The sequence below is a fragment of the Aythya fuligula genome, chromosome 6, assembly GCF_009819795.1.
Source record: "Aythya fuligula isolate bAytFul2 chromosome 6, bAytFul2.pri, whole genome shotgun sequence".
Classification (NCBI taxonomy): Eukaryota; Metazoa; Chordata; class Aves; order Anseriformes; family Anatidae; genus Aythya; species Aythya fuligula.
In genome coordinates, this window is record NC_045564.1 from 29,264,472 (window position 1) to 29,277,746 (window position 13,275).

Sequence of the window (13,275 nt, forward strand, 5' to 3'; positions counted from 1 at the left end):
CCCACAAAGCCAGAGAAGATCACTACCAGAACTCTTAAAAGCTTTTCATCAAATAAAATTTGGACAAATGAAAACAGAGGGGGGAGAGAGAAGGAAAAAAGGGACTTCGTTGCATCTGAAACCAGTCAGATGAAGCCTTGTAAGCATCACTGTTAACAACTTACTCTTTCATAAAGCAAATGGAGGTTCTGGAGAAGCAGTTGAAAATTGTCGGTATCAAATCAACAAGCTTATCTGATGCTTTTGAGGAGGGGAGAAAAGAAAGCATGCTCATAGTTTTACTCATGGATCTTAAGAGGGAGAAAAAAGGAGCACCTACCCTCCTACTCAAGCTATCCAAGGCACTTCATGGCTTTGCTTTTCAACTTTGCCTATGTAGTGCATCAGCTCACCCCATCTCATTCTCTAGCAGAGGTCCCAACCTCAACTCCTTTGGGATTAGGATTAAAGATATTTGTGACACAAATCTTGCACTTCACTATCCTTTCATGCAAGCCAAACAAAAAGAGAAGCTTCTGCTCTTACGCTTCTCAATAAATGATTCTGCAAAACCAAATTCAGAGGAAGAACCCAGGTGTAGCAACACTACACAAACACTAAACCTAAACAAAACACGGATGTGAACACACTGTACATTTCTATATCCAAATCAACAATGTAATTTGTCTGAGAGTCTGAGGAGAAAGACATTTCTGGTTTCTAAATGTGAACTGAAAAATGAATCCAAGACAACTTTGAATTTACCTACTTCAGAGACAGCCGAGCTCCAGCCCTTGCTAAATCCTCAACATTTCCTCCTACCAGCTGTTATCACCTTCTTATCATGAACGAGCGTAATCCAGATGGATTTTCTTCAGATCATTTAATGTGCCAAGAACTGTGCACACCACTCTAATATCTTCTGCTGCAGATTTCACCACTGCTGTCTCAGTTGTACAGCTGGCTTGACAGCCAGAGGTAGAACAACAGAAAAAAAGCTACATTTCTCCATGGCTTGCCAAACAAGAAGCACAACTGATAAAGAGACTTTTGGAAAGTAATGAATAATTAATTTGACACAGCCTCTAAATTTCAAACACTGAGTCATGTTCCTACGATTTCTGCACCTCTGCCCAAAAGTACAATTATAAATATTGTTCAAAGAATACATTTTGCTTATGTTAGGTAATCTCCCAATAGCAGCGTGTCGTGGGTTTCATTATGATAACGAGGAGGCTACCCCACTGAAAGAAAAAAGTCATGGGCTCCGTACCAAGTAATATCCATCACAGAAATTGCTTGTTCATGCTACTGTGGTCAAAGCACAGGCTGAAGGATTGATGAAAACTGTTTTTAGGAAGCCACAAACATTTCTATTAGGCTGTTACAAGAGCAAAATAGCCATGATGGGTGCTGTTTAGCCAGACTTAATTCAACTTCTGGCTGTGTTGTTAATCCTAAAATAAAGACAGATCATTCGTCAAATCTGCCAAGCAGTTCTGCTATTTCCCAGGCCGGTGCCTCCTTTTTCCTTCACCGACAGGCTCTTTCACAGAAGGCATTGCTCATTCCTTTATTACACAATGCCCCTGGTTGTAAAACCGCCCAGCTCAACACCCATCTGGACATCCCGAGACTCGGTGCTCATTGCTCACGCTTTCCGAGGGCAGACTCCATTCTGTTTGTTGGACATTGTGCTGTGGGGCTTGGCGGTTTTAAACTCGGATATCCAGGTAGTCTCCCACGTATGTTCTTTTCCTCACACTGTCTTCATCTTTTTCGTTTTACTTATCAAGATAACCTACAGAAGTTACTGACCGAAGTTTAAGATGACCTTCAGTAGCCCTTTAAATGCCTTTCTGATGACAACCAGTAGTTAGTTGTTTTCAAAGCAGCTACAAAACTGATTATTAGGTCTTTCCTCATTTCATTTGTTTCTATATAAGGCTGTGAAGGTCACGCATCCCTTTCTCAACACTGACAGAGTTAGAGGCACCTGCTGCCCACCAGCAAACACACAGCAGGTCTGTTCAGGCAGCTGCAATGACCACTCTCCAAGTCTGGATATGTATATCCACAAAAAGAATTTGAAAACATCAAAAAGTACATAACAGGTTATTTTTCTTCCTTAGAAGGACAGATGATAGATTCAGTATCAAGGGAATGCAGTAACTAAAGGTGGTGTTAGCTTATGTGTAGTGCATTAGAAGAAGTATCCTTGCAAGTTCATTAATTATACATAAGAGCTTTCCTGGACCAGCAGATATTTTACCATCAACATGTGTACTGGGCAAAACTAAATATCCCGACCTCAGCTCATTGAAAAACACATCAGCATTTTCTTAACAAATTGATTTCTCAACCACTTGTTCAGCAAGTGTAACAGCCAGCCATTTCTCAGAACACATTAACTTCACTACCTGGATTACCTGCATAGTCAGACACAAATTCCCATCCGAGCTAAAAAACAACGTACATATGAACAGGGGGAAAACACCCATCCTTTTTAATATGGTAAATATTATCTTCTACACTATTATTCTGGTTGTTCATATAATGTCAACAGATGTGATAAATTAAAAAACGAGAAATCCTGATCTGGTCCGAGTGTCAGTGTTTTTATCTCACAAAAAGGAATTTTGCAATCCGTAAATCTGAGCCACAACCACACACCGGTTCTGTTTATTACAGCCGGAAAAAAAATCATAAAACCAAACTGGATTTATTCTAGTAATTGGACTCTGGAAATAAACCAGGATTCCTTCATTATTACCATCCACTACCTGTAGCACATAGATACTGTTTTTACAACAGTTGTCTGTTTACAGCAATGTAACTGATAAAGAGATTCCACTTACAGGCAGACTTTGAGAGAAGAAATGTTGACTAATTTTTTTTTTTGTTCTTCCTAGTATGTGGGTAAAAAGTACCCTTTTTTGTTTCCTTAATGAAAGCATTAGCATTATGTAAAATATGTAACAAAAAATCTCAAGGTGCTCAGACTGACAAGTCTAGTCCGCCATGGTAGTCAGGTTTCAATTTATAAGAAAAAAATGTTTGTTCTTGAGCTTGTGACTAGTAATAATCAGCAATGAAAACAGACAAACATTTACAATGTAATCAGCTTCTTGTCTTTCTATTACATCCTATTTTATCACCTGTAGCTAAGCAGATAGTACATAGCACATAAAAAACTTTGTAAAAGGTCAGGGAGGACAAAAGTAAGATTTTACAGTCACTGAATAGATATTATGGTGCAGCTTAAGCGAGCATGAAGCTTCATTTATTTCAGGAAGCCTTACCATAGATAAAGGAGCATGGTTACACAGATTATAGGTTTTAGAGTATTGCGACAAAAATCCTAAATTCATCAAGTAGCTCTACTGGAAGCAGCACACTTCTAGGATAGTCTGGTAGAAGTCTGCACTGTTACGCTGATGAATGAGGCTTTAAATGCTTATTTTACTCCAGAGGTAAAAAAAAAAAAATAATTGCAAAAACAAATTCAAGTGCTCTTTTAAAAATATTAATAGTAATATTAAACAGAAGTTTATTATTTATGGAACATCCTAGCATAGTTGTCCACATGGAAAGAGTTTAAATTACTAGCAGTAAGTAACATCATTCCTCTCAAGTCAGCATTAAAATATTACAGCTGATAGAAACAGTAATCCTATCGTGTCTGCATTTTGTGATCACTTCATCAGCTAAGAGCTGAATAAGCTATTACAAAGAAAGCAATGGAAATACCACATGTATTTGTATGCATACATGTTTCAGTTTCAATAAACTGACAAACCATTGGTAACAAAAATCCCTCCTCTACAACAATTTGCAGATTATCTCAGTTGCTCTATAACAAGAAAAAAGGACACACTTGAATGACAACAGAAAAAACCACCACTGTGGCTGGTATTGTAATCACAATATTTACTTACCCAGCTTATTTTCTGAACAACTCACTGCTAACATAGAATATACTTACATTTGACCTCAAAGCAATAACTGTATGGCTTCTAGAGTCTGTTACTGTCAGAAAACTACTATGAAGACAGAAGTAGAAACAAACTTTTCATTTCCATTGGGAAATGCCTCCAATGAAATGAGTTCTACTCACGGCTTCAAATGGACAATTAGTAAACACTTTAACCAGCAGATACACACGGGTTAGTCCCAAGTTCTATTTTAGCCATTGGTTCTATCCAGCCTGGAGATACTTGAGCAGTAATGTCATCCAAACAGACACCAGCACAATATATTAATCAAACCTTAAGATATTGTTTCTTAAAGTTTTTTTCCATCATCACTATTTACTATAATTGCTTCAGGGAGGTATTTTAAACTTAATGCATCAAGAGTCAAAGAAAAAAAAAAAAGCCTGAAGCTCTAATAAGACAAATAGTGTTCTTTGCCACAGATCAAGCCCGAGGCAGCATAAAGCTAGATAGATTCAGCAAATTGAAAACTACCCAGCTCCTTAAAAGTTGATCGCGAGTACTAACGCTGCAACTCTGGCCAACTCCAACAACAAAATTAATTCACCCTGAGAACTGATTAGTCATGTATCCTAGTCAAGCAGGAACAATGGTCCTTTGCCTACCAACATGTAAACAACAACCTGAGTTTGCTTCTTCAAATTATCTGCAAATCTATTGAAAACAGCATCAGGTCTCTCTTTTGTCCTACTACAAAAGCAAAATATACAGGTCTGTTTTTCATTTTATATGTAACTCAGAACCTGTAACAATCCTGTCCTATCTCAAATTCCATCTGTGATTAAGATGTTGTGTTGTATTCCTTGTGGCAGTGATGTGGTTCACCCTGTCACTAGCCTGCAAGTGCCATACCTCTTTAGTTGCTTGTTTCTAATCTGTCTTCAGTCTAACCAAAACCAGAGAGACACGGGAAAGAGTTCCAGAGATACAAGGGGAAAAGCATTACTGCAAGAAAAGCAGTAGCATAAAATGCATGCACAGGGCTTTACTACATGTCTATGAGCATGCTTTTATTTTGTGGCAAATGAGACACAGAAGACTTCTCTCACCATGTGATGGCTTGAACATCCTGGTATGGACAAATGCTGGTGGGACAGAGCAGCTGACACTAACTCTGCTGGCATGCTGTAGCTGTGTTGTCACTTGCACAACCCCTCTCCCAGGCTTCTTGTCAAAGGCATGACCCTAACAAAGCTTGCATCTGCTCCCTTTTGCCATATTTAAACACCCTCTCAACACAAGTATTTATTTTGCTAGGAAAACCAAGCGTAGGAAAGATTTAAGCATGCAGTTATGCCAAAAGACAAAACTAATGATTTCAAATGACTTTTTAAAATGCATAAGCTGAAGGTACCAGGGTAGGTCATCTCTGTGTGTCAAATCATAAGAGCTATTAGCCAGGGCAGGGAATTACATTTTTATCTCATAACCAGTACACATATGTTTTCTTTTAATTAACACCCAGTCAAGTGCATATGGTAGAAATGCAGAGCATATTCGTACCAACTCAAGTAATAAGGCTCAGTGAAAAAATATATGCCGAGTTTCATCTTTCTAATGCACAAACATTTAAAAGTATGAAACATTTACCGTGAATAAAGTAGCTTATACATTTTGGCATAGAATATAATTTTCCTCAGTGTGTCCAAGTTACCACTGAAAGTCTTCCTCTGAGACTATAAAAGATCAGTGGACTTAAGAGTACAATTGGTATGGGCTAGACTTTTGAATTCTGTTTAAGATACTTCAAATTTCTTTAACTCAAAAAACATTATTGCATAGAGAGAGAAAATACAGATTAAACAGCCCACATGTGCTGCCATACCCACCTGCTACATTAAGCTTTTCGACTGCTCCTAAGCTGGGAGCAGGAGTGGTGCTAGTATTGTTGGTAGAGTTTGCTCCTGTTCCATTCAGTACAAGATTTTCCACCTTGGACTCTAGCTTCCCAATGCGCTGCAAGATATTATCCAACAAGACAGCAAGCGTTTTCTTCAAATCTATAAGTGAAAAAGGAAGTTATGTTTAATAATGCAATGCATGCTATAAGAACCAAAAAATAGAGACAAGAATGAGACTGAAATACACACACACACAATCAGTGCAAGTCTTTGTCATTAGCAGTTTTGTGCTCTAATGTTCCCTACTTTGTTGAGCCTCAGGTATAAGTTTCCCTGGATGTGGAACTGGTCTTTCTATGCATTTTATAAAGCACACTGCAACTCATGTATGCATGCTACACTCGAGGGGAAAATGTGCACCCATGTGGGTATAACCATAGAAGAAAAATAAAAAAAAAAAACTTGCTTTGTAGTAGCTCAAGTAATAGTATGTTGCTTAAATAACAATGAATGGCTGCATCTTACAAGCACCTACCACTTGCCTTCAGGTACTGTGGTGGAACTTTGCACAGACACACAAACACCTGCTGCCCACCTCTAATGCAGTACCTACACATTGCTGGTGGGTTTTGGGATGTCTTAAGCAAAATGAAAGAGCTTCACTCCAGCACAAACACATGGGGCACAAATCATTTCAATTTCACAAAACTGCTCATTCAATCTACCAGAATCAGCCGGAGCTATCAAAATTAAGCATAAGTAGAAAGGAAAAAAGGAGAAATCAAGGACAAAGTACTTGAATTTAAAAGCAAAGCAGGCATTAGACTTGATTGAGGTATCTGGCAGGGAAGTCCTTGCCATATTTCCCAACTACTCCAATAGCAAGACCTTAATGCATATTCAAGTGCCATCAGAGGAACAGAATTTAATGCTCTGTAAGATTCTCAGTCACTTGGAAACCACAATGCCACTCCCAAAAGAGGGGACAGCTTTGGGCCAGTATCAAAACCTTCTCCTGCATCTATTCCGCCACAATCAGGTTCTGCACTGGCACACAGTGTTGAAGTCCAAACTTTCTGTTGTATACCCAAAACACAAAAAAATCACCCATTTCTTTCATTCATTGTGCTGGCGATTGTTTCTACTTATCTGTTTGTACTTATCTGTTGGATCAGAAGTGGCACTTCACTTTGCATGGAAAGCAACAAACAGCAGTAGGAGTTTGCATATCCATATGACAAACAAGCAAATGTTTCCTGATTTTTTGTTTTCTAGTTCTTTTGTTCAGTTTTCTTAAAGTAACAGACATGTGGGTAAGCTAAAAGAACTGTGGGCAACGGGGGGGAGGGGGGGGAGATAGACCGCTATAATACTACACTTTAATTAAAGTGGCAACAAGCCAAATAAGATGAAAGAGAAGTACTGTTCTTTGTTCGTTTACTTGTCTCATGATTAAAGAATTTGGTATGATGAATTTACATTATTTTCCCATTTAATTACATAAAATAATTACATGTACATTGTATAATACACTTTCTGCTTTCCACAAATTTAAAATCAAACAGCTTTCTGATCTGCAATAAAAAATTCCTCCATACACCTGAAGGGATTCATCTGCCCTGGTATCAGCTGCAGTTTTGCCATAAGAGATTTTATGCTCCTTATTGTTTTTCTTAGGGACAGCTCAATTCTTGTGCATATGTGAGAGTAAATAAGAGAAGGCTACTGCATTTAGAAAGCTTATTTAGTTATTTATTTATTTTTTTCTAGCAAAGGAGTTACATTTCTTCCATGGAGCCATAAAGAATGTATTTTTCTTTGTGATTGTGTGTTTTCTTTAGTCTACATTAAAGATCAGAATGTGGAACCTTAAGTGCTAATAATACAGTGCCTTTATACAATTTTAAATATTGATGTGGTGCAACAAATAAAAGCAGCATTTATGAAAATCAAACGATTCAGTCAGAGTCCAGAAGTTACTTAATGGGATAGTGTGCAGAAGAAAAGCAAAGTGTGGAGGAGGGACTTAAGATCAACAAAACCATGGTAGAGAGAAGGAAAATCTAAGAAAAAATGGTAGTACAAAAAATTCAGGAAACAGTGAGGAAGAAACACAGTACACAAAGGCACAGACAGAGCATCAAGTGAACAACAGCTGAAACTTGTAATCTTTTAACCCTGATACTGAAACTTTTTAACCCTAATGCTGAAACATGGAGGTAAGAGACTGCTTCCTAGAACAAAAAAGCAACTGAAGGCCAGTTTGAGAAGGGGAGGGCAGAAGCAGAGACTCTAAAAAAAATTTGTGTAAAACAACTCTTTACTGTTATAAAAAATACTCATTTATATTTGGAATACAGCTTTTTAAATGAAGATGTTTGATCCACCTGACAGGCCGATAATACAGTAGAAAGCAAAAGAAAGAAAACAAGCTATGCAATCAAGATTAATGAGTGACTGAAAATCTTTTGAGTGGGTAAAAGTGGCCAAAATCAAGCAAACTTGGAGCCTGCACACAGGAATCATGAATCCTGTTCACTAATAGCAATCAGAGGATTACAAGAAATAAAAAGGCCAAATAGCAAGGGCAGTTGTCATGGAATAATGAACCAACTTCTACACACTATCACTAACCTTAGACATTAATGGGTTTATTTCTGAACAGCTAACCTGGTAATTTGCTATTAATAAATCATTTGGTGCACTAAGGAAGACAGACTAACGATCTTACTCAGTTTAATGCAGCATTATTTCATATGGTGCCATTCGCTCCCCATAGCGCCTTTCCCACTAGCATTTTAAATACATGTATTACCATGATTTTACATCCTTCAAAACTCCTTAATTTGAAAAATGCTTGTCTACACTTGTCTTTAAATTGCAAATTCTTCTTAGCTGTAGACCTTGAAATTTCTCTGCAAGATTTAGCTGTAACTTACAGAAGTGTTACAGAGTTATTTCTCCCACCTTCAAATGCTGTTAACTTCTCCTGGGGAACCTGACCACTATTTGGCAGCAAGTCAATGTATTCCACAGCAGGACTTGGAGCAGGAAATGAAAGTCACAGGCAAAAAAATTGCAGGGGGAGCTTAGCTTAAGGATATCCTAGCTAGGGCACGGATTCACGCAGTTACCCTTCAACTTCTGGAGGAATATATTGTTCTGCTTTATTTATTTTTTTCTTCAATTCATCTAAAATCAAGCAACCTTACAAGATAAGGGGATATTGATAACGGTTATGTATTAGATAGTTTTTATTTTTTTTTTTTTTAAAAACTATGCAAACAATGTAACTGCAGGTTAAGAGAGGGAAATGGTTTAGTGGGGACTGTTAGCATTAGGTCAGAGGTTGGACTCGATGACCTTGAGGTCTCTTCCAACCTAGAAAATTCTGTGATTCTGTGATTCTGAGAGGCAACCCTTCCCTTCTTGTCACCATTGGTGAGGCCCCACCTGGACAAGAGGCCACGGGCACCACCCAGAACACAAGAGCTTCCATCTGCCACCTGTGCAGGTAACAGAGCACTGGCAGAGGTTGCCCAGACAGGCTGTGGAGTGTCCTGCCTTGGAGGTCTTGAGAAGTCACCCGGATGTGGTGCTGGGTGGGCCCTACAGGGGGCTGGGACAAGGTGACCTCCAGAGGTCCCTTCCAACCTCAACCATTCCCTGACTCTGTGAATCCTTTAGGGACCTCTATGTGCTTGGAGATATTCAACCTCTCTGTTTTGCTTGTGTTGCTCTGTAAGATTACAATAGCAGTAGAGATCAAAGTGAAGTCACAGATGAGTAGAAGTTACTGAGGAACTGAAGAATAGGGAATGCTCGTTATTTAAGCAACAAAGCAATCTAATTGTTAGCTACGTCAGGGACAACAATATCAGCCTTACAAAAAAGCATCGTCATACAAACTTTTTTTTTTTTTTTTAAGAGAAGTGGTAACAGAAACAAGACGACATCCCAGCATGATATTTTCATTATATGCAAAGAGAAAAACAACAGAAAAGAAGTGCAGCTTTGATCTGCTGCACCCTAACCTTAATTCCTTTTTAAGCCTACAAAAAACAGATGATTTTCTATAGCAAAATATCAAGACAAATATTAAAAGAAAGACATCAAGATGACTAATTAGCAATTAATTCTCCAGATAGTCTGAAAGGGCACGGGTAAGTAGGAAAGAGAGTGAGCTTAAAAATCAATCAATCTGATTCTATCAGATTAAAAAGGGACCTCACCTCACTTGAAATTAAATATATTTTTTTATGACGTTTTCTTGTAACACACCATGAATTTCTTTCTTTCATGCTTTCTCACATAAACACAAACTGAACTGCCATGTAGTATGAAATGGAGGGGGAGAAGCATTACAACCCACTACGCAGAAGTAACTGCCAGACAAGCACTGAAACTCATGAAAGAAAGTTTTCTACCCTGAGGTAAATATGACGTATTCAAGCTTAACAGTAAGCTTAGGCCACATCCATAATCTTAAATGTTAGGTAAATTGACTGGACACAGAAGTGCAATGGAAAAGAGGAAAAATAAACATTGCAGGTCTCTGCTTTATCGCTGAGGCAAGTTATTTCTCCAGAAGGAATTTTTTAAATCACTGACATGTAAACTGAAAAGCTTCCCAAGGTTCTCAAGAACAGCAAAACCACACATTTTTTTAAATCAAGTTCTAACAAATAACCTGAGGCATAACAGACACTGTTACTAGACAGATGCAGTAAAAAAAAAAAAAAATAAATTAAAAATTAGCTGATAACTTCATTCCCAAATGACTGAAAATTTAAATTTTGTCCCACTTTGTAACTTACAAGTAAAGAACGTTCTCTCCATCTGTGCAGAAAACCCACAGTATGAAGTACTGTCAACTGAGCAGCATTAGGAAGTACAATGTTTGGACAACTTCGAAAAACCCTTTATCAGATTATCACATAATCTAGGACACACGCTTACCGTATGCTGTCACTGTTCCGACATAAGGCCCATCAACCACATTTTTATTTTCTTCAGCTAATGCTTTGATGTATCTTTTGCTGAGATCCAAAATTTGCTCACGCAGGACTGAACTGCTTTCGTGCTGTGTTTGCTGCTGAATAGTAAAATGCAGAAGCATCATTCCCCAAATAAAACCAAAAGTCACCAGAAAAAAGCCAAGTTTCTGAGAGGACAGCTTCCATGGAGAGAATGCCATGATTCCCAACAGCTTCTCACAGAGTTACTACAAAGGGTCCTAAAGCATAAAGCCAAAGAGCAAGTTCATGGTCCGGGTATATACAGATCACAGAGCAGGACTCAATCTTATTCCAACTCCTTAGTCAACGTGTATCTGTATCTCAGTTCCATCCTGTTGAAAGAGGAAAGAAAAGTAGCACAGTTAACACAAAATACTAGGAATTTTTACCAGCTTTACTAGGTCTCCATTGTAACTAGTATAAAACAAGAGTAGACAATATGCTTTTTTTTTTTTTTTTGTAAATGTTTAGTTTGTACATATCAATATTGTACTATATTAGAGCACAAACAAGCCAAGAAAAGCCCTGGAAAAAGAACAAAGAGTGATGCGCCTGAGCAGGTGAAGAACACCTCTCAGTACCTCTCAGATCAAATTCAATGCTTGAAGCTGTTTCCAAGCTGAATTTCAAGGTAATGCTGCTTTAACATTTTTTTTTCCTCCCCTGTGTGTGTACACAAAAAACTTTGTGATGTTGCCAATGCAGCAATTTAAGACAATTCTTAACATAATTCAGTTCTCAGAAAACACGTAATTTTAGCTGGCAGTGACACTGTTAGGAGTTCCTGGCAAGAGCTATGGCATATGGCTAGATTGATTATCAGGAAATCAGACTCCCTCAAGGGTAAAGAGCAAAAAAAAAAAAAAAAAAAAAAAAAGTCTACATTATTTAAACCAATCCACTCTCCTGGCTTACATTGCAAGGAGTCAGAAGGCTGAAATAATCTCTTCCTGCTCCTGTGTGGCCTCTGCCATGTATCATTACTCCTTATTCATAAAATGGAGTCCAATGAGTTTGCACTTTGCAGCTAAATTCCACACACGTCCCTCTGAATGCTACAACACGTCTTTTGTATATAAAAATTAATATTCTCGGAGCCTTTCCCACACTAAGGAAAAAAGTTGGCTAACTGCCTTCAAGACAAACAGTAGAACCATCTTTTCATGGTGAACTCAAAAATAAAACCTGGCATAAGCTACCCAAAGGCAAGGAAAGCTCTGTGATGAGGGCTAGAGGCAGGGTCCTTAGCGTAAAACCCTACAAGAGAAGAAAGGTAATTAAAAGGTAATTAAGTGTAAGCTATCGTGTTAAAACACGGATTTGGTAAAATGCGATCCTTTTAACTTCATAATGCTCCCAGACAGGATTAGAAAACAATGTTCCCTCCCATTCTGCACTTGCCCAGATAATGCAGATGTTACTCTCATTTAATAGGATAATTACACAGATGCCTGCTAGCAGCACTCTGCTTTTGTGAAAATTCCCTTTAGATCTTCCCCTTTCAGTCCAGCTAGGGGTTCTGCAGAGGGACAGAAATACCCCCGGACTACCTGACTTCCACCATGACTTCTGCGTGTGATTACTGATGACCACTGCCTGTGGAAGTGTGTTGTTACACAGAACTGGAAGCAGAAGAGGAGTAACCGCACCGGGCGTCTTTGCTGCTAAAAGAACAATTTGAAGCCATCTGTTGCTTAAGGAAGAATGGTGCAGAAAAATGAATCACGAGTTCATGGAAAAAAAGATTACAAAGGATTAATGCTGCTCTTCATAAACTTAAGTGAATTTTCTGAGAAACAGCAGAAGGAAGTTTCACTTATTTTGGTTTATTTAGCTATAGTCTTGGGACGTTCTTGGGCTGTCTGAGAAGTGCAACACTTATTTCACTAAAAATTGAATGTTTTACTAATTCTCTTACAACATCTGATGTGAAAAAAATACAGAAGATTGTTGTTTAAAACAACATTGCAATTTGGAAATGAAATACCTAATATCCAACAGGAATCCCTTCAGTGACTTAATTTCACCTAAGAACTGACAGCGTCCTCTGCGGCAATACGATCTGTGGTTAGAACAGTCAACATTTTGTTCCCAATTATCAGCTTTATGCAACAAACTAAATATTGAACAAGAAGGTAAAGCTACCACCACCCTTGTTTTAACAGACAAGCCCTAAACAACTGTTCATAAAACATTGTTAGCAAAAGCACACAGAACATTAAAAATATCAATTACAAAATAATGCAAGTATCCCACAATTTTATTTAAGTTCTAGAGGAAAACCAAGGATGATTATAAACATCTGTCTAACCTATGAGCATTACCTACTTAAATACAGCTGTTGACTTCTTTATTCTGTTCATCAACAATCAGAAAAAGAGCCTTAAACACACCCCCAAATGGTAAGAAGGCAGTCAGGAAATATGAAGGATTTTCCCTAAG

At 38.1% G+C, this 13,275-nt stretch overlaps 1 protein-coding gene across 4 annotated transcripts in view; it reads right to left on the reverse strand.

Annotated features, from left to right (window-relative positions):
* MGAT5 (alpha-1,6-mannosylglycoprotein 6-beta-N-acetylglucosaminyltransferase) overlaps positions 1-13,275 on the reverse strand; it is a 110,482-nt gene that overhangs the window by 57,394 nt on the left and 39,813 nt on the right. For 3 of the 4 annotated variants that reach the window (XM_032190136.1, XM_032190137.1, XM_032190138.1), the window contains exons 2-3: positions 10,775-11,165; positions 5,804-5,974 (exon numbers count right to left, since the gene is read on the reverse strand). In XM_032190136.1, coding sequence (XP_032046027.1) covers positions 5,804-5,974; positions 10,775-11,012 — 409 coding nt within the window. In that variant the 5' untranslated portion in view covers positions 11,013-11,165. Of the gene's footprint in view, positions 1-5,803; positions 5,975-10,774; positions 11,166-11,414; positions 11,433-13,275 lie in introns of those variants that run through there. The other variant, XM_032190139.1, reaches the window with a different exon arrangement.